Here is a 22420-nt window from a genome sequence, read left to right on the forward strand (position 1 = left end):
GCTGCACACGGGTCTAGGAGGCCCGAGTTTGAACCGCGGGCCTCCCATGTGGTAGACGGACGCCCTAACCACTGGGACAAAGTCCGTTTCCCCAAAGTGATAATCTTATTGATGTATCTTTTACAGATTTCCTTACCTCCCATCAATGACTTCACCACTTCTTTACTAATGCTGAGGACACCTAACAAATAAATACTGCTTTCAAACCCTTGCCTTTGGGTCTGCTTCTAAGAAATTCAACATAGAATAAGATTGCTCTAAACCTGTAAGCTCTAAGAGAGCCATATCTTATAGTCATTACTAAGTTATTCTCAGTGTTGAACTTTCCTTCTGTTATTTCTCCCTGGGGTAAATATTTGCTAACAGTCTCAGCAAGATGTCTTCTGTGCTATGACAAATTAGGGAAGGGTCTGACCATGTTTGAGATGGAGAGCAAGGGAGAGAACAGTGACCCCTCCCCCAAGACCAAAGCGGTGGGAGCAGTAGCAATGCCCATGGAGACACTTGTACTCAGCAAAGTGGCTGAGTGACAAGGACTGGGAAGAAGAGCTCAAGTGACCCACTTACTTTCATATAAGGTAGGCCTGGGAAACCTCAGCAAGGCCAGGGGACAGTTCCTAGTCACCAAACCAAGGGAGAGGAGTTGCAAGCTACCACAATTTGATATTTAAAAGGAAATTGAGGGAGCAGATGTGGCTCAAGTGGTTGAGTGCCTGCTTCCCATATATGAAGTCCCAGGTTCAATCCCCGGTACCTCCTAAAAACAAATAAGCAAGCAAGCAAATAAATGTAAAAACCAACTCAGAAGAGCTAGTGCAGCTCAGTGGTTGCGCGCTGGCTCCCCACATATGACGGCCCATGTTGAATCACTGACCCTGATACCTCAAAAAAAAAAAAAAAGGAAATTTAACTTTTTGCAGGTATAGGTAGTATTTTAGTTTGATAGGCTGCCGAAATGCAATAATACAACAGAAATGGGTTGGTTTTTACAAAGGGGATTTATTTGTTTAAAAGCTTACGGTTCTGGGGCCATGAGAATGTCCAAAACAAGGGATCAGGCAATGTTTTCTCCCCGAAGACCCACTGCCAGCAATCCTGGACTCCTCTGTCATACAGCAAGGCACACAGCCAGGCATCTGCCATAAATCTGCTGGTTTCTCCCTTCTCTTCCAGGTTTCGTTGTTTCAGCTTCTCGCTTCCTCCAACTTTCTGTCTCTTCATCTGAATTCATCCCTTTTATAAAGGACTCCAGAAAGATTTAAGACCCACTCTGGGCCGCACCTTACTGAAGTAACCAAATAAGAAGGTCCGATCCACAATAGGTTCACACCCACAGGAATAGATCAGCTTTAAGAACATGATTGTCTGGGGTCCATACAGGCTCAAACTACCACAGCTGGTAAGGTCAGGACTCCTCAGTTACATAGAATTCAGTCTCAAGTGCTGTCTCAGTAAGGATAACTGCATATACTGCAGAGAATCACCCGTCCAGCTCCCTGAGAGCAAGCAAGAAAAAGAAATGGAGGTTTAAGATGCAAATCAACTCTGACCCAGTACATAATTCCCCCAGAAGTACTTCCTAAGAAGTCAGAGCATGATGACTTTTGGTGATGTCACATAAACCAGCTCTTTAGTGCTATGGAGCAAACATGAGAAAGCAATTTGATGTCAGGGGGCATTAAAACATCCTGAGAAGAGACCTAACCCTGAAATGTCCGAATACATTAGCAATATCTTTTGTTATTCATTTATGTAATGAAAATTAAAATTTTTTCTGACTTGTTTGTACTCTGCTTCCAATTCTTTTGTGCAAAATGGAACAATGTTTGGAGAACCTAGCTATCTATTTCCAGGCATATTTTTTCTCAAGCCATCATCTTTATCAAATAAATAAATTAAATTTCCACCTCCATGAGCCAGACATAATAAACAAGCATAATATCATAAGAAGACTATCTATCTTGGGGCCTCATTTTCTTTTAAAACCTTGTGCCTTCACTACCTTTTCCAAAAAGCTAATATAAAATAACACTTCAGTCTGATTTCCACAACGGCACTTTACTAAAACCATTCTCTCAGATCACCACTGACCTCCTATCCTAAAAACAGGGGTCTTCTTTCAGCTCACATTTTATTTGAATTTTCCGCAGCATTCAACATATTGAACAACCTTTTTTTTTCATTCATTCAACTTGCGACAAATATTTATTGAGTACCTAATAGAAGTCAAACACTGTTATACACACTTTATACATCTAAGGAAATAAAAAACAAGGACCTCTGTCCCATGGAGCTTACATTATAGCAGGGGGAGACATAAATCATAAGCATAAGTAATTGCTACAAAATGTTAGATGATGAAGACCATACTGCCCTTTTTGAGCAGCAAGGAAAGGATTTGGGCTTGCAGTCACAGTCTGGAAGACTGGCAGAAAGCTGTAGGACTACAGGCGATCTTCACCTAAAGTATCCCCAAGCAGTCAGTAAATTCCTAAGCATCACACAATGCCAAGTGGAACTGGATTTCTTATGGAAAACAGAGCCAGGATGTTGCTTTGTATCTGGGTATCACAAGTGATTCCCCTGATTCCCTCACATCCACAGCTTTCCCCACACACACCCACATTGCCGAAGCTGGCTAGTAAGATAAAGAATCAAAGGATGAATCTAGAACCTGGCAGGAAGTCCACGTGGACATCAATAAGCTGGAAGACCATTCAGAACAAGATTTCCTCTGGAAGCCAGGAGAAGCCCCAGATATTCCCCAAGGACTTTACATTGGGCCCTCCTGGGGGATTGACAGCTGGGGTAATCAATCCAAACAGCAAACAGCTGGAACTCCTCCCCTGTCGTTAGTAAAGGGGCGGAATAATTAGTGGTTAAAAAAAAAGCAGAAAAGCCTCTTGTTCTTTTGCCTTTGCCCTGTCCCAGTGCTAGTCCTGCCCTGTTCCTGTCTTCTGTATCCTGTACTCACTGTGTCCCCCTACATGGATCAACATGCAAGTAAAACCTGGGCATTTATAATCTATAATGGGTAATTATAGATTTTTAACTTTTCAACCCCTTCCTCTCTACCTGGGACCAATGATCTATTATTTTCTCCCATTTCTCTTCCCTCCCTACCTTAATTACTTACTGACCTAACTCAACTGACAATCTCTTGAAATTCATTTCTGCAGCATCATCAAGAACCTAGAAACATCTGGTTACACCCCTGCATACCCCTTTCTGTCTGTTTATATCTCTCTCACCACTGCCACCGCATTAGCAGGGACTTGTGTTCCGTCGGGATGAACAAGCTGCTCTCTTCCAAGCCCTGGTCTTACTCTTCCTTATCCTGTACCCCATATTGCTGCCTGAGGAACCTTTCCCTAAAATACAAATTGAATCCTGCCACAGCCTTTTCCCTAAAATAGACATCCTGAAATTGGTAATATGCTTTCCAAAGACCCCCTGATTATATGAACACCAAGAGACAGTTTCATTTGTCAAAAGAATCACATCTGGAAAAAAAAAGCACAAAGGGATTAGTTTTTTTCTTTTGGAACAAGAGCAAAATGCTATCCCCATTAAAAGAAGATTGAAGCACTTCTCATTATTTTAAGAGCTCCTTGTAGTTGAGATAAACAGAAAAATTCTAAGACACTATGGGTAGTTGACAAGGCGAAACTAATTTTGACAGCAACCCAGATAATCACGAGTGATTGGTTTGGATTTTTTAGAACTGGCACCAAACAGTTTAGGGCATGCACAGCTAGAATGTTGCTCAGCCTTGCAGAGCTGCAAATTAATCCTCACATTCAGCAGTTTGGCATGACTAAGCCAGATGCAGAATTACCCAATCAGAAACGAAGATTCAAACACCATTCATGAGCAAGTTTTGTTTCTACTCTGAAGGTAGATCAAGAGGGTGTGGGCATTGCCCAGAGGGAATTAGTAGCTAGGGAGGCAGGCAGGGGCCGGGATTCCCCGAGGCAGCATGGTTGATGGAAGAAACTGCATTGTGGCTGAGGGCAATCAAGGACATCATCAAGAAGATGAAGATCTAAAGGATGAGTTAATAATACATAATACTAGGTCTCAAGAATGACAAAAAGGGATCATTTCTAACATTTATTGCCTACTTACTACATACAAGGGAATAAGCACTTTACATGCATTTTACATCAATTAATCTATGTAATAGATATTGCTATTTCTTATCCTTTAAATGTTAGCATTTCCCAATATTCCACCTTTACTCTTCTTCTCTTACTTAAGCTTTTTTTTTTCCCCCTGAGTGAAAGAAGAACCTGGGGAACAGAGCAGTTAGGTAACCTGCCTGAACTTGAACAGTATGTTGTAAAGGAATGACCCAAGACCGAGCAAAGTAAGACTGAAACGACAAAGATGGAGATCAGGATGGAGGATATGCAGGCAAAGATGGGTCGAGGATTAAGACCTATTCAGATTGAGGTGGGTCACACCTTAACTGAAGTAGCCTCATCAAAAGGTCCTACTTACACTCACGGAAATAGATCAGATTTTAAAAATTGTTTTTGTGGGATACATATAGTTTCTTACCACCACAGTGTGGTTGAATCATTCTTAAAAGAACAACAGTTTAACAGCAACATCAAAATGGCTGGATCAAATGAGTTCACCAAACTGGCAACATTCCAATCGCTTTCTCTGATGGGTTCTGAAGCCTCTCCTTCGTGAGCAGAGCCGAATGGGTCATTCCCACGCAACCCTTTTAGAGAGAACCTGTAGAAACATATTTGAAAAGCCATTAAATATTAATTTCCTTGACTGGGAATATTCCCTAAGCATACTCCCTTCTCCTGAGAATTTATGCAAAGGAAATGATAATTCAAAAGAGAAAAGCATGGGGAATGGGTAGGTGAGAACTTTTTATAAGATTTTTACTTGCGAATAACATCAAGGTACTCACCATTATTCCCACCCTGGTCAAGCCACCCTCGCGTCTGCTGGAATCCCTGCAGGAGTCTCCAGCTGGCCTCTGCTTCTGCCCTTGCTTCTACAGCCCACTCTTACATCACAACCAGAGCCATTCTTCTGAAAGGAAATCAAACTGCTTTCTCACTTCTCTTCAAAATGTTCTTACAATCTTGCTGATAGCACCCTGGTCCAAGCCACCACCTCGAGGGACCCCCTAAGTGGTCTCCCCTCTTTCACCCTCCTCCTCCACACAGCAGTGAAAGTGCTCCTTTTCAAATCATAAATAGGATAATGCCACTCTTCTGCTCAGAACTCTCCAGCAGCTTCCCATCTGACTCAGAGTAAGCCCATATGATTCAGCAAAGTCAGAGACAACTCTTACAAAGGTGCACATCTCCTACTCTCTCCTCACTCCATTCCAGCATTCCAACATTCACTGGCTGTTCTTTCTATTATAAGGCTCTTCTTTTTCCAGACATCCATTTCTTTACCTCCTCCAAATCATAACAAAAAACTCATCTTCTCAGTGAGGACTTCGTTGGCCACTATGATAGTCTCGAGCTATGTACCCCAGAAAAACATATTCTTAAACTTAATCCATTCCTGTCGGTATGAACCCATTTTAAGTAGGATCTTTTGATGAGGTTACATAAGTTAAGATGTGACCCAACTCAATCAGGATGGGTCATAGCCCTATTATGGAATACATTATAAAGGAGAATGAAATTCAGACAGAGAGAAAGCCACAAGAAGCAGAAAGCTGCAGGTCAATACACTGGAAGAAACAGGAGAGACCAGGAGAAGCCACCACGTACATTGCCATGTGACAGATTAGCCCTTTAGCCCTGAGCCAGGCATCACAGGTAGCCAGCCCCAGAGTCTTTCAGGAAGAAAGAATTGCCTTGATATGGAAAACTAAATAGCTACAGTATTGTAAAATTACCCTCCTATTCCATAAACGTCATCCTGCTTCTCTATTTTACCTTTTTCTCTTAGTGTTTGTCATCTTCTAATGTACTAAATAATTCACAAATTTTTCAAATGTTTATCTCCCCTATCCCCAGAAGCACATACACTGGAATATAAAACCCATGAGAAAAGGTATTTTTATCTGTTTTGTTCATGGTTGTATCGTCAGCACCTAGAACAATGGGTGGAACATGGCTGGCATTCCATAAATAATTTTTAAACAAATGGTTAAATATATTGGGTTAGGGCAAGGTAATGGAAGATTAAGCAATCAGAAAAAGATTGTACTTGTATTTTGTATCAATGTGGAAAAAAGAGATATGACAATGTTAATGTAAAAAAAGCAAAATCCTTGTGTTAGAATAAAAAATGCTGGGAATGGATATAGCTCAAGCGGGATGCCTGCTTTCCATCCCCAGCACCTACTTAAAAAACAAACAAATGAAAAACCCAACTCCCACTGGGGAGTGGATGTATCTCAGTAGTTGAGCGCCTGCTTCCTGTGTAAGAGGACCTGAAAAAACAAAAAGCATTGGTGTGGTTTTGGCAACACTGTTCTTTTCTAGTTCTTTTGCTTCCTCTTCCCTTGAACTTTGGAGTTGCCAAGTTTGTCCTTGGTCTTCTCATTTTTATCTACCTTTGTGGCTTCAGACAACATCAGGTTTATTTAACATGTCATCCAACAACCCATCTCCGGCTTAGGCCTGTTCTCAACAACCCATCCCGTTTCTCAGGATGGTTTGCATACTCCTCTGTTTGTACTTGGAATACCATTTTGGGAATAGTTGTCTGTTCATCAACTTCTCCTAATAAAATGGAAGAACTCTTTACAGAACAAGCTGCCTGGAACATATTAGTAAGTACTCAATAAATGTTTGAGCAATACAAGGTAACAGTAATAAATTAAATGCTTATAGTGTGCCAGGTACATCCAAGAGCCTTATAGATATCATTTAATCATTACAGCAGCCCCATGAAGTGGGTATAGCTCCGTTCCAAGAAAAATATGTTTATAAATCAACAGAAACCGAATAGTATGCAAGAGGTACGTTAGGTGTTAAAATTGTGGGACCGTGATTTTTTTTTTTCAAAAATGACTTTAATATTGCAGTGAAGTTGTGTGTGTGTAACATCGATTTAAAAACTCGAATGGGCAAACACAGCAACAGGAAATTGTAAACCAGGGTCTCTGGGAAAAAGGGAGGAACCCGAAAGTACTGACAAACTTTGACCAGACGCCAACGGGATGAGTCATCCGCGAAGGCGGGGAGCGCGGGCGGCGGAGCAGCGACAGGCCCCACCCACTGAAGCGAATCCTTACCGGGAGGCCCGCCCCGCGCCGCCTGCAAAGGCCCTGCGGAGGCGCGGCTTGAGGTGACGCCCGCCGTGGGCGGAGCCACTCTGAAAGACTCCGGTGGGAGGCTAGGGCTGATTGGCTGGTGTAGTGATGGGGCGGGCTCTGCCGATGGACCGGCCTCCCTAAGGGGCGGTGCCTGCGGCCGACCCTCCCTGAAGAGGGAAGGACCCCGGCGCTGACGTCCGCTTCGCGAAGCTTACGGTGCGAGGCGCCGTCAGCCCCAGAGGCGGAGCCGGAAGCGCTACGGTTTGACGCCCCCCAGCCACTGTTTTCGGAGGGGCGGATTTCTTCCACTAGACCCGTTCCACCTCCCCTTTGCCCCTCCTCGAGAAGACCGAACCCCCCAGGCCTGGGAGAGGCGGCGCCGGCCAAGCTCCCGGACCCGGAAGAGACTCCACCTCCGCCTCTGCCATGGAGCCCAGCGCGCTGTCCCTCACCGAGGAGGACCTGACTGAAGTGAAGAAGGACGTGAGTAACACTAGCTTGCCCAGGCGCCGCCGGGAGCCGGGGGTGGGCGGGGGCGGGCTGCGGTGGGAGAGGGAGGGAGAAACACAGTCCCGGGACGAGCCTTTGGGTGGGAGGAGCGGAAGGTCAGGGCACGGGAGCATCGCGACGATCCCTGCAACCCAAGGACCTTGGTGGACGTGATCCCCGGTGATTGTTAATACACATGTTAGAGTTGTTAGACGCAGGGTTTAGGTGGCTGAAGCTTTGTCCAGTAGAGCGTTTCTTCGCAATCAGTTTCTTACCCACTCCTCCCCACGTGATTTTACCCCAGCTGCGCCCATGGAGCTACGTTGTTGGGGATCGAAGGCTCAGGTTCATCCGTAAGTCATATTTCCTGGGCTGCTCTCCCAACCTAGAGCAAAAGCTGGATCAGATAAAGAATCCCAAAAAGTGGAGCAAATAATGTGAAAATCTTTTGCAAAGGGGATTGAGGGAAGCTCAACAGCTGAAAGCATAATCTGGAATTCCCCTAGTAAGCAGACGCCCACATATGTAAATTGAGCGGGTATGAATATATGTAGCAGAGAATTTACAGGTAAACGTTGAAAATATTCAGTAGCTAAATTATTCTCTTCTGCTTGGATGCTGCAAGACTGCACAAACATGTAGTACTTAAATTGTAAAGAACGGCCTTGTTGAGGTATGATCTGTTTCTTTTTCCTTTGCTTTCAGTTGCTTGGGTTACTATGTGAGACCTGTAGGAGTACTACTAAAATATTTGATACTAATTCTTATTAAAAACAGAAACTCTCCGTGATGTGTGTTTTGATTTGATACTGCAATACTTTGACAAGACGCTCTTTGTGAACTGTGAAGAAGAGCTTTTTCATGTTCATCTATTTCACCTCCCTTCCTCTTCCCTGGTCTGTACTGTTTACTACACTGCTCAGATGGTATGACTCATTAGCAAAAGGAAGCTGGAAATTAAACTATATGACTGGAACTTTACCTTAATTTCCTTATGAGGTATTTATGGGGCATTTACTATAGCAAAGTACCATTCTTTTGCCTAGGATTCAAAATGAAGATCAGACCTGTGCTTAATTTTGGCCTAGATGACACTGCGATATTGATGACTACAGTGGGTTTTCATTATTTGTGATAATTATGTTCTATAAAGTCATTGTGAACTCTGAATTAGTGAGTACTGAATCCTGACTCCTAGGGAAATTCAGGGGGATTATGTTCCTGCCAACCTCTGGTTGCAACATTTTCTTCAACGAATCAATATATTACATTGTTTTATATGTATTTCTCTTCAAAGATGCTTTATTTGATATAGACTGTTGATTCATTAACCTTGAACTTTCGGTCAACAGCACTGTAACTCATGCCTGAGCAAAGCTTACCTAACATATATTTTCTCCAGAAGGCACATCACAGCCTTCTAGTGTTTAGGAACGCTAGACAGCACTTAACTTCTGTTCTTTAAAACAACGAAATCACCAACAAAAAGCACAAAAATGTGAAAAACATGGCACAAAATAAAAGAGGAAAAGGACAGTTGTTTATAATATCAGCTAAACAAGAAGGTGGAGTGTTACCTTTTTCCACCTTAGCTGGAAACGTGCACATCAAAGGGCTCAATTTTTTGGCCACTCTGTGCATGTCTATGAGTGACTGAGAAAGCATCACAAGTATTGATTTGGGGAATACAAATAAATTTTAGTGAGTAGGGAAATTCACAAATGTGTAATCCACAAATAATGAATATCATCCCTACTGTAGAATAAATCAGTCTTATTCAAGATGTATGCCAGTAAAACGATGAACTTCAAGAGCTAAGCTTATGGAGTTCCGTATGATATGCCATACACTTTACAATGCTCCCATTTAAAATCTCTAAGGGAGATTTTGTTATTCTCATTTTATAGTTGATGACTGAGCAGTGACAAGTGGGAGATAAGATTTATTGACAAGTAGAGATGTAAAGAGTGGATTCTGTGACTTTATTTTTTCTGTCCATTCATTAGTATTATCAATCTCCATATTTTAGTTTACATTTATATCAGATATTCATAGGAAACTATGAATGGATTTTAGGAGGTCTGTGAAAAATGTGCATACATTTTTAAATCTTCATGGTATTTTCAAAATGGTTTATGATCTTAAGTTTTGAAATTACAACCCACATATTCAAACTTCTCTGTAACGGTAGGCAAGTATTTCCAAATATCTATTAGAAATCTTTTTTAGATCCTGCAGATTCCTCACCTTGTCTAAAATTGAACTTTTTGTGATCCCTCCCCCAAACCTGCTTGCTGTTACTACTGTATTCTATATCTTGATGAATGGTGTACCATCGTCGTCCCTCCTAGAAACACCAACTTTTTCATTATATCCCCTCCCCATCTAGTTGTTTATCTCTTTTTTGGTTGGATTTAGTTCAATTTAATAACTATGAATTACATGCTACTGGGATGCTGATACTGTAGTTGGTTCTAACCGTTCAAAAATAAAAAAAATAAGATACAATCATCATTTGAAAATAGCTTGATTTCTTGGGAGGAGGGAGACGGATATAAAATGATAATTACAAATCACAAAATAAATGTAAAATTAATTTTACATTCATCCAGAACATATCTGTTTGACACTGTATTAAGTGCAATGTTGAGCAAAAATACCTAGTTCTTGCCCACTTCATGTGTCTAGGTAATTAGGATGAAAACAAATAAATGTATAATTACAAATTATGGTAAGTGCTGTGAAATTGACAAACAGGTGCTGAGATACTAACAGGGGAAATCTGCTTGAGATAGGATGGTCAGGAAAGTATACATTTAAACTGATTCCTGAAGGTTGTGACAGAACTGGGGAAAGAACAGTCTAAGAATAGAATTTGCAAAGGACCTAAAAATCAAAAAGCAAGGAAGGACTTGATGACTTCGGGAAATTGGAAGAAGGCAGAGAGCAGCGTGCTAGAACCAGATCATGAAGGGCCTTATAATAGTAGAAAAGGGTATGGGCTTTTTTCTTTTTAAAGGCCCCTTTTCTTATTGGATGGACTGAGAGGAGCAAGAATGAGAGCAGGGAAGCCAATAAGGAGACTCTTATATAGATGAGAAAAATCGTGATTTGGATCAGGGTGAAGGCAGTGAAGGTGGATGGAGGAGGAGATCTGTGAATATATTTTTGAAACATGGAAGACTTAAAAAATGTTAAGACTTGATGATGGGTTGAATGTGAGAGTTTAGGAGAAGAATGGAATTAAATTAGTAAGTTGAAGTGTTAAGTCAGCAATTAGAACTACAAGTCTAGCAGTCAGGGAGATCTGAGCTAGAAATATAAATGGATATTGTCAGCATGTATGTGTGGAATTGAATGCCTTCACCTAGGAAGTTGAGAGCTGGAAGGAAAAAAAATGATTGAGAAGTAATATCCACAGAGATGGGAAGACGTTGAGGAGATGATGATATTCTTATGAGCCCAGAAAAGAGCATTTCAGGGAGGGAGTGGCCAAGTGTGACCATGCTGATGAGAAGTCAAGTTAGACAGAGACTGAAAAGGATCAGATCTGGAAAAAAACACACACACACAAAACAAATGACAGATGCACAAGGTGCTACAAAGGAAGGGGGGGGGTGCTTACCTCATCTGGGGAGTTTAAGCTTCCTGAAAGAGATCACCACTCATTGAATCTTCAAGGATGAAAAAGAGTTTAGGCATTAGAAAGCAATGCAAAGTTATCATCATAAAGAAATATAGAGTGACAAACAGCAGTTTTAGGAGAAGCATAAAGTGCCAGGACAGACAGGTGGTGGTAGATTAAGCTAGAGAAGTAGGGAGAAGCCATATTATGGAGAGCCTTGTCTGACATAATAAAAGAGCAATTATTTATTGAGCACTTACTGTGTACCCGATACTGCCAACCCTTTTATATGCACTGTCCCATTTAATCCTGGAGATCTTGTGAGGTAATTATTTATCATTTTACCAATAATCCATCACAGGCATAAATTTGGAAATCATCAGCGTATATAGGTAATAAAAAATGATAGGAATTTGTCAGGAAGTTCATCTTTTAAAAATAAGTCTTCTATCTCCATCCTCACAGATTCAATTCGTGCGCTTAGCATATCTTACCTGAGATATTGTAGCAGTCTTCTTATTGGTCTTCTTTGGCCCCAATTTGCTCCCCCACCTCTCCACTCACCTGCAAAGTTATCTTAGTGCAGGCTACAGGGAAGCATGTTATAAAAATCCTTCCATCATCCAATCCTAGTTTTCCTTCTCAACCTCATTTCTTTTTTTTTTAGATTATATTTATTAATTTATTTCTCTCCCCTGCCCCCCCCACCCCATTGTCTGTTCTCTGTATCTATTTGCTGCGTCTTCTTTGTTTGCTTCTGTTGTCAGTGGCACAGGAATCTGTGTTTCTTTTTTGCTGCGTCATCTTGTGTCAGCAGCTCTCGGTGTGGGTGGCACCATTCCTGGGCAGGCTGCACTTTCTTTCGCTCTGGGCAGCTTTCCTTATGGGGCGCACTCCTTGCGCGTGGGGCTCCCCTACACGGGGGACAACCCTTCGTGGCAGGGCACTCCTTGCGCGCATCAGCACTGCACGTGGGCCAGCTGCACACGGGGCAAGGAGGCCCGGGGTTTGAACCGCCGACCTCCCATGTAGTAGATGGATGCCTTAACCGCTGGGCCAAGTCCGCTTCCTTCAACCTCATTTCTTACCATCCTCTCACATGTACCCTGTATTTCAGCTACCCCAAACTTCTCAGTATTTCCCCATAGCGCACCTTCTTGCCTCCAGCTCAAGTATAATCTCTGTAAATTTCCCAGGTCCTAAAAGTTACTTGTACTTGATCTATAGTCTTATTTGGGGTTGATTTCAGATTTTCTTAAAATTATTGGCTTGTGTTTTTGATATGTATTCCCCAACTAGACCGTTGGCCCTACTCATCTTTATATACCATTGCTCACCTCCTGGAATATTAGGTATTTAGACGCTTAAATGTTGTGTGAACAAATAAATAAATGTGGAATTTCAATTATCTGAGAAGACCATCTACAAGATCACCTAGCTTTTCCTGCCACTGCATACTAGGGTACTTCTAAGATCTTCCATTGCTGTTTGCTCGTTATTATGAATGTAAGTTAAATCAATCATCATTATCATCATCACTGACATTTATTGATTACTCACTGGGACCTGACCCTTTTCTAAGCACTCTGCATATATTTATTTATTCCTCATAACAATCAGATGAGAAAAACCAAGGCACAGTTATATTACGTAAGTTACCCAAGATCACATATCTAGCAAATGGAGGAATAGAATACAATCACTGGTATCCAATTATTATTAATGCCATTTTTAAGATCCATGGATTTTCTACACATTAGCCTCTTTAGCTATTTCTTAGGTCTATGTCCATTTTCTGTGGTCTCTTCATTTCTTCAGTTTCTTCCAGGATTCATAATTCCTTTTAAGTTTTTCTCCCTTTTCCCACCCCTACCCCCTCTACTTCCCTTCCACCAAGACCAGCTCATTGAATTTAGAGTATATCTTTCCAGCTTACCCCAAAAACAGACATATCATGAGTCCTTTTGATTTAGTGTTCTGTAGTGTTTGTTTTAGTTGAACTTTAGGAAGATGGAGTAATTAATAACAAGCATGGTGAAATAATAAACTCGGAGAAGTCTCATTAAGTTATCCTTCTGGTCCTGACTAATCTTAGACTCCTTGCTAAATGGTAACTAAAAAGCATGGTAGTGTTTGCTCTCTTCTTTACCTAGGCCCTCTAAATTTGGCTAGTACCTCCTCGCAACAACCTGGGTATGGTTTATAGATACAGATTAGAGGAGGACAGACGCTGTTAGTAATGTCTAGTCTGGAAACTACTTGTGGCTACTCGAACCTTCATCTTAATTGCCTTTTATTTCAGTGGGCTGAGTCTCCTAGGTAAAGAAATAATCACCTATGTGATTTCCTTAGGCATATAAAAAAATAACATTGATGCATATTTTATGTCTTTTAGGCTTTAGAAAATTTGCGTGTGTACCTGTGTGAAAAAATCATAGCTGAGAGACATTTTGATCATCTACGTGCCAAAAAAATACTCAGCAGAGAAGACACTGAAGAAATTTCTTGCCGAACATCAAGTAGGAAAAGGGCTGGAAAATTGTTAGACTACTTACAAGAAAACCCCAAAGGACTAGATACATTGGTTGAATCTATACGGCGAGAAAAAACACAGAACTTCCTGATACAGAAGATTACAGATGAAGTGCTTAAACTTAGGAATATAAAGCTAGAACATCTGAAAGGTAAGATATCTTAGGTATCCAAGAAATAATTTAAATGTAACAATGCAAAATAAACCCCCAAAACCAGAAATTATTTCATTTCTCTTCAAATATTTATTTCAGAATTCTATTTGATTTCCTTTTTTACTTCTATGATGTTGTGACATTGGAAAAGTAGAATATCACTCTGTAGCCTATATTCATATAACAATGCCATTTAGGAAAATCTTGCTGTAATGAAGTCCAGCGTACACAGAGGGTTGTTATCAAAGTCAGCAGAATGTAAAATTTATCTAGCCAAAAGTAACCTCTGAAAATACTGTACTCTCACATAAATATTCTGCTAATTTTTTTTCCCATTTGTTGAGCAAAGAAGAAGTAGTTGTCTTATGTTAATAGGAGTCCTCTTGTATACAATACACATAACCTTAAACACTAGAATCACAGTCTAGCAAGATGTGCACACTGTAAGAGGCATGGGAACTAAGATTGATTAAGGGAAATAGCACATTCACGTCTCCTATTTTACCCTCTCTCCATAGCCCACATTCACTAACTGGAATGCCATGAAGAATTGCCTGCAGAATTTTGAATTCACTCTGTCTGTCTCTCGTACATGAGTTAAATATGCATGTAAAGTAGGTCTCTTCCACCTGTTCTTGGCACTGCCTTTAAGGGACTCACAATCTATTAATATAAGTCCATGCTGGGGCACAGGGCACATTAGCAATTTCCCCTCTTGAGCTGTGTTAAAGAAAATAGTTTCTATAGCATGGGACAGAAATGTTAAATGTGTTATGAAGTTGGGAAACCTGTAATCATCATCTGTAAATGTTCTTTACAGACTTTACACAGGTTTTAAAACATCTTAAACAGGAAGCTATTTGGTATTTTTAAGAACATTACTTTTATATTTTACCTAAAATTTGTCAACTCAGGAATTTCTGTGCCTGTAGACAGGTTGAATATTTGTTAAGCCTAACAGAAAGGTAAATTGTGTTTATTCTTTAAATTCTGAGGCTAATTGTTGGCCATACCCTTTGGATATGATATAATTCTTTGGGAACAACCACTGTCTGTTAAGTAAACAATTAGAGAAATAGAGCACAATTTAAATTCATGATTTAGTGAAGAGGAGATCTGGATTCTAATTCTCACTTTCCGACACAGTAGTCCTGGAATGTTGGTTAGGACTTAACTGTTCTAGGCCTGTTTCTCATCTCTAAATATTTAGTGAGATGACGTCTAACATCTCTTCCAGTTCAGTCTATGATTCAAGAATTTGTAACTAGCATTAATAAACTCATAGGATTTTGGCTCGTCTTGTTTTAATTTTGTTTTTATTGGGTAAAGTTTTTGTGCCTGAATGCTAAAGAGTATTTATTACTTGTAAAAACTATTTCTTCTTTAATGAAAAATTTTAGGGTATACTTATTTTTTCCAAGCCCTTCAATGGTTAAGTATATAAGTATGCAAATAAAGTGTGAATTATAAAATGTAAATAATAGTATACTTCTTGGTTGTTGAGAAAAGTAAATGAGATTTGAAGTGGCTTAAGAGAGAATTTATGTATCACTTCTCAGCCTTTTGGCTAAGATCAAGTGTAATATCTGTTCTTATCAGTTTAATATCTGACACAGCTTCTATCTGAGGACAATATATTAAGTGGAATTTTGGAGCTGGGAGATGGAACAGGGGCTTGCTCTGACTACTGACGCATTGACCCTGGTATTGCAATACTTCCCAAAATGGTGCATTCCGCTCATTATTGGTCATTTAAAAGTTAGACTCATTACAGGGGGTCTTTTTGCTTTGTTTTCAGCCTGGGGTGCTTTCTTTTTCCTTTGCCTCTTTAACCAAGTAGTAATGCTAGCAACTCTTCACGCTTGGAGATCTCTTCCCAGCCTGCGAATCTCAGTTATGTTAGCGCTACCGCTCCTCCCAATAACCATAAGTTCAGGTGCTATTACTACCCGGTTTCACTTGAGTCTCTCCAGGTAACATACTTACCAAGTGGCACAGCCGAGCAAGTACTCAACCTCATCCAGGTGCCAGTCATTCCCGAATCCCAAGTCTCAGGCCTCTCGCCTCTAAGGCTTTCTGCGTTGTTTGGCTACCTTCTCTCCAGTTCCTGAGACCTTGTCTTCCCCACCCTCATCAGCAAGCCCCCACTCCACCCCCCTTCTCAGCTTCCCTTCTCTTTCTAACTGCCTCATCTTTCCTCCCTGGCCCTCATTCCACTGGGCTTGGAGGTGCTGTTCTTGACCTAGTTCCCTCTTACAGACTACCCTCCCTTTTCCTTAAAAAGGAAAAAAAGAGAGTTTATAAATTACTACTTAGATTTTGGTTGTGTGGTGACTACATTGTAATCTTTAAAAAGATACAAGATGGGCATGGAAGCAATGTTTTTATTACTTTTTCAGTTACATCTAAATAATTTTATTTTAGGACTAAAATATAGCAGCTGTGACCCTTTCCCAGGTGGAGCCGCAAGCAACTTCTCTAGATCAAATTCAGACGAGAGTACTTTCTCTGAAAAACTCAGAGCATCCACTGTCATATACCATCCAGAAGGAGAATCCAGCACAGCCCCCTTTTTTTCTACTGAGTCGTCTCTGAATTTACCTGTTCTAGAAGTAGGCAGAACTGAAAATACCATCTTTTCTTCAGCTTCGCTTCCTAGACCTGGGGACCCTGGGGCTCCTCCTTTGCCACCAGATCTGCAGTTAGAAGAAGAAGGAACTTGTGGAAACTCTAGTGAAATGTTTCTCCCCTTAAGATCACGTGCTGTTTCACAGCAGTGACTGTTTACTGCTTTTAATTTTTTTTTAAATAACAGCAAAAAATGTTTTACAAACATTGTTTATGAAATCTGTAATGGCGTCTTAACATTTGATCTATGTATTTTAAAACACATTACCATACTTTGTATATATAATTTTTTAAAAATAAAAGAACACTTTTAGGAGAGCTGAATGTAAATCATGTTGACCATATACTTTTCAATAGTTTCTGCTTTTTTGTTTTTGGAGAATTTTAGTGTCTTCAGTGTATGTTTTTAACTTTTTTATGTTTTAAGACGAATTTTGATAGGGAACATTTCTCTATTTGATATAGACTCTTAGGCTGAAATAACATTTCTTCTCAGTGCATTTGTGCTAGAAATTTTCAGGGCCTAATAGTCTTTTCCAACCACTAAGCAATAAAGATTCAGGATTAAGCTGTTGTTCCTCTTGAGTGAGAAAGCCAGTCACTGACTGGGAAAACTACCTGTATACAGAAAAGAATTGTCCCGCTTTGCCAGATTTATAGGCACTTAAACAGTCCCCTTCCGATGCTGGAAGAACACCTACCTGGTTGATCCACATAAGATCTCAGTTTGCCAAAATTTATTTCTTGTTAATCTTACTAATTAATACTACTTTTGTTTGCTTTATCATTTTTATTGCCCAAGAAAAATATTTTGGTATAAACCTTAGTTATTTTGTGTAATTTGATGAGATTTAAACAAATATTTTTTTCCATAGGTTTCATTCTTTTGATGAGGACCACTGTACAGTTGAAATAACTATAATAGATTGGGTGTTTTTTGGATGATAGTTCTGTTTTTAATATTTGGAACAAGTAGGCTCTTACCCAGAATTTGTCTTTTTTTGGTTATATAACAAAATTTAACTAATTTTACTCATTTATAAATCTAACGCTTTTGTTGTTTTCATTTAAATTATAATTCTTCCTGTTTCCTAATATCTGTCTCATATATATTTCTCTTATTAATTGGAAATTTGCCAATAAAAGTAAAATCAAATTTGCCAATAAAACATTTTTAAAATGTAGTGATAATGTTTGGAAGTTTCAAATTTTTCAATAGGAAATCATATATCTAAAACATACTTTTTTTTTATGTGTAGCAATTTTTATAGGAAACATTACTTCAAATTGTGACATCAAGTCGCATTTGTAAATAGATTTAATTTATCAATCATGAAGAAGATTGTTATATTGGCCATAAAAAACATTTTAGCGTATCTTACCCTCTAATAGGTCCAGGGCCCATGGCTCAGACCATGTACTTCTGTTTTCTCATTTCTTAATAAACTCTTTTCTCCCTTGCCTACCCTGAAAAAAAAATTCTAAAAACTGGATAAGATTTTTTAGTATAAGCATCTTTAAGGATTATGAAGAAACATTTCACCTCCAACATAGCATAAGAAAATAGTGATTACAGTTAAATCTCTTTAAGAACAGAAGCAGGATTTTCATTTCCTTAATTAAAATTAAATATGTGGTTAGCTTTTTTCTTTTAAATAGAACTTAGAATCGAAGACCATAATTTAGATATACTGTAGCACCTATATTTATGGATTGGATTATAATACTGAGTTTTCTTTCAGATGATTGGATAATGATATACATAAAATTAAGGTTTAAATAAACTTAGGCTTTTGGGTTTTTTGATTCCTATGAAGTCTTTTTTTTTAATTTAAACACTGAAAACTAGTCATTGCCAAAAATACATGAATTAAGTCCAACAGGGGAAGCGGACTTGGCCCAATGGATAGGGTGTCCACCTACCACATGGGAAGCCCACGGTTCAAACCCCGGGCCTCCTTGACCCATGTGGAGCTGGCCCATATACAGTGCTGATGCCCTCAAGGAGGGCCATGCCACGCAGGCGTGTCCCCCGTGTAGGGGAACACCACGCGCAAGGAGTATGCCCCATAAGGAGATCTGCCCAGCGCGAAAGAAAGTGCAGCCTGCCCAAGAATGGCACCGCCCACACGGAGAGCTGACTCAACAAGATGACAACAAAAAGAAACACAGATTCCCGGTGCAGCTGATAAGGACAGAAGCAGTCACAGAAGAACACACAGCGAAAGGACACAGAGAGCAGACAGCTGGGGGGAGGGGGAAGGGGAGAGAAATAAATAATAAATCTTTAAAAAATAAAAAGTCCAACTGACATACAATGCATTTGGTTACTAGGTTGATTAATGCAAAAGTGAAAAGTTTACTTTTCACAGGTACCTTTATTATTTAATGTAATACAGATGTAGCACCTGTGAGTTCTCTTTTTACAAAAGGTAGTTCTTTGGTCATATGTCAATCTTAGTGTAAGATTAAGCACTGGCAAATTAGGGGCAGATTTAGGATAATGACAGCTACATTTAAAAAATTTTTTTTTTTTTTTTTTTTGGGTTTTCTGGGAGAGGTATTTTGATAAGCAAATTCTTGATTTTAATTAATTCCAATTTAGTATTCTTTTCTTATGGTTACTGATTTTTATCACCTGTTTAAGAAATCTTTGAGCATCCCAATGTGTTAATGATATCCTATGTTTCCTTCTGGAAGCTTGGTTCTAGTTTCACATTTGGCTCTAATATCCAAATTAACTTTTACCTAAACAGTGTAAAAGGGAGCAAGAAGTTTCAGGTCAGAGCCTTATCTTATACCACTGGATAAACATAAAACTGTTGGCTTTGAAAAAAAAGTAAACCAAGAAGCTAATTAGATCTATAGTTGTCAAATATAATCTTATGAAGACTTCTGAAGGAGAGTTGCATTTAAACATAGACAATACAAAGATTACTTGTGTACTTCTCCTGAAATCTCCCTCAGTTTACCGTACTATTTAACTTAATCAACAGACAGTTATCCTTACTGCAGTGGTTCCCACACTTTGCAGTCCACTAAAATCATCTGGGGAGCTTTGAAAAATCCCAATGCCCAGGCTGCACCCCATACCAATTGTGATGGTTAAGTTTACGTGTCAGCTTGGCTTAGTTATGGTGTTCAGTTGTTTGGTCAAGCAAGCCTAATTGTTACTGTGAGGATATTTCGTGGAATTAAATCATTAGTCAGTTGATTGAATCAATGGCCGATTACATTTATAATCAACAACAACAAAAAATGCCTTCAGCAGTGAGAGAAGTCTCATCCAATCAGTTAAAGGCCTTAAAGAACTGATGATTTCAACAATCAGAAGAATTTCTGACTCTACCCCAGCCAGCCAGCTTCTCTGGAGAATTCTCAAAACCCTCCTTTGGAGTTTCCAGCTTGTTGCCAGCCCTGTGGAATTTGGATTTAGCAATCCCCATGGTCTCATGAGCCAATCCCTATAATAAACCTCGTAAAATTTTCATACATACATACATATATATTTATGCTGTTCTCTTTCCCCAAACATCCTAATTTAAGTTTTAGTAGTAGGAGTGGTTCTTGAAAAACAGAATCTTGATGAGATTTCCTAGGGTTCTTGGTTTTTGTGTTTTTTTAGAATTTATCTCTAATATGATTAGATTAAAAGCCACTAATGACTATATCTAATCATCAGGATGGCAGTGATAGTCCCTGCTGTGAATTGACAATAAAGATATGTAAAATATCACTATTGGATACTGCTACTCAAATGCTAATAAGAGGCAAGGCTCTAGGTGACTGTATATTTGACACTTCAACAGAGTTTTGTGGAGTTAAAAAGTATAATGATGTTGGCTGGTTGTTCCTAAATACACTGGGCACAGTTATTAAAGAAAGGAATAAACTCAAGGCTTCAAATTGCCAGCTCAAGGACCACATGAAGGACATGAAAGTTTCTATGTGTCCCCTGAAAGAAACTCCTATTTCTTGTAGCCACAGTTTTGAGATTTCTGAAAAACAGACCCAAAGTCTCATGTGACTGGCTGAATTATAAGGTAAATTGAATTCCCAACCTTGCAGGATGTCTGCTGTTAAAGTCGAGGGCATTGATTGGGAGGGAATGAGATCCTGAAAATTGAGATGGGGGCTGATAATTAATTGTTGTTGATTACAGATGTGATCAGCCTGTAGCAGTTTGATATAATTGATGAATTCCAAAAAATAATATTGGATTGTGTTTTTTATATGCTCTGTACTGGACATGAGTTATGATTGGGGCATTGGCAAAAGGATAAAAGGCATGACAAAGGACAGTTGAGGGCTTTTAATGTTGTCGGAGTTTTGATGTTGGAGTTTGATGCTGAAGACTTAAACTGGAGCCCTAGGAAATCAGCACATAGAAGAAAGAGAAGCCAGTCCCAGGAAGGAAGGAACCTTGAAGCCAGAGTAAAGCAAGCCCCAGGAACATAGGAACCCAGGAAGCCTGAACCCTCACAGACATCAACAGCCATCTTGCTCCAAATAGACTTTGGTGAGGGACGTAAATGCTTTATGGCCTGGTATCTGTAAGCTCCTACCCCAAATAAATACCCTTTATAAAGACCAACCAGTTTTTGATATTTTGCATCAGCACCCCTTTGGCTGACTAATGCACAGCCATAGAGTCAATCAACTGACTAAATACTGGCTTCTAAATATCATTTACCATTAAAATGATTTGGGGGTCATTGGAGAAATGACTAATCCCAGGGCTGGCCTGGGAAAGTACATAATGAACTTGGTAAAGTGCTGAAAGGACAGTGGAGATATGTCCAAAGAACAGAGAAGTCAGCTTGAAAGAGCTCCTACTGGCCAAATATGGGATAGTTTAACATCATAATAATGATAATAATAGGGAACTCATTGGATAAAATAAGAAACTAGTAGTTTATATTGATAGAAATAAATAAATGAACAAATGACCATTTGATAAGGAATGGAATATATAGTCTCAATTTACCTCCCTACAAAATACTTATTAATTGCAAAGGAAGAAATATAATTTTGCAGTGGGAAGGTTGGCAGACATCATCTTAAATAAGAAATCATCAGAGAACAAAGGAAGTCACCTGCCTATTGATGGGATGCAGTGAAAAGAACACAGCAACACTTCCAAGGTATTTCTGTCCAAGATGCATAACCTGAAGCTAATTATTAGAAAACATTTCACCTACCAGGGTTTCTTCTACAAAATAATTGGAATGCAATCCAAGAGGAGCTTCATCAAAGAGAGGCTGTTCATTGAATATTCAAATTAGATAGATCATAGGATATGTGAATATATCTCATAAAACTGCTTAATAAATAAACAATTGTGCAAGAACAGCCAGAAATAGCAGCTATGTATAGCAGGGGAAACAGATTGAGAGGTGAAGAATTTTCTTGTTTGTCTGTTTTTTGTTTCTTATTATGGAAATAATGAAAATGCTCTAGTAATGATTGAAGTGATGAATACACAGTTATGTGATTATACCAAATTCCATTGATTGCACGTTTTGGATGAATTGTATGCTTTATTAATATGTATTAATAAAATTGATTTGTTAAAAAAAAAAAGGCTGTTCAGAGTGCACTCAAATGAGGTCAAGAAGAGCATTCGCTTTGTGACTAGAAATCTTCCATGATGGCTGAAAGAAGCACAGAGTAATTTCTAATTGGAAGAGGGTATGCAGTGGGATCAGGAAGAAATCCTGGGCTAAAATGGGGTGGCAA

The 22420-nt window shown here is 39.4% G+C and overlaps 1 protein-coding gene and 1 non-coding gene across 2 annotated transcripts; both read left to right on the forward strand.

Moving 5' to 3' along the window:
• Positions 1-7405: 7405 nt before the first annotated feature.
• BCL10 (BCL10 immune signaling adaptor) lies at positions 7406-22264 on the forward strand. The gene is made up of 3 exons (XM_004480897.4): positions 7406-7735; positions 13762-14050; positions 16478-22264. The coding sequence occupies exons 1-3, from the start codon at positions 7679-7681 to the stop codon at positions 16831-16833; spliced, it is 702 nt and encodes a 233-aa protein (XP_004480954.1). The 5' UTR covers positions 7406-7678; the 3' UTR covers positions 16834-22264.
• LOC111761250 (U2 spliceosomal RNA) lies at positions 15601-15791 on the forward strand. Its single transcript, XR_002794664.1, has one exon. It is a non-coding gene; the product is annotated as a U2 spliceosomal RNA (small nuclear RNA).
• Positions 22265-22420: the final 156 nt, after the last annotated feature.

The sequence above is a fragment of the Dasypus novemcinctus genome, chromosome 9 (assembly GCF_030445035.2).
Source record: "Dasypus novemcinctus isolate mDasNov1 chromosome 9, mDasNov1.1.hap2, whole genome shotgun sequence".
NCBI classification, from domain to species: domain Eukaryota; kingdom Metazoa; phylum Chordata; class Mammalia; order Cingulata; family Dasypodidae; genus Dasypus; species Dasypus novemcinctus.

Excerpts from the sequence above, each read along its gene's own strand:
- BCL10 (XM_004480897.4), top strand. The coding sequence starts at position 7,679 with ATGGAGCCCAGCGCGCTGTCCCTCACCGAGGAGGACCTGACTGAAGTG. Across the intron at positions 7,736-13,761 it reads TGACTGAAGTGAAGAAGGAC|GCTTTAGAAAATTTGCGTGT; the intron begins GTGAGTAACACT and ends TATGTCTTTTAG. Across the intron at positions 14,051-16,477 it reads AAAGCTAGAACATCTGAAAG|GACTAAAATATAGCAGCTGT; the intron begins GTAAGATATCTT and ends ATTTTATTTTAG.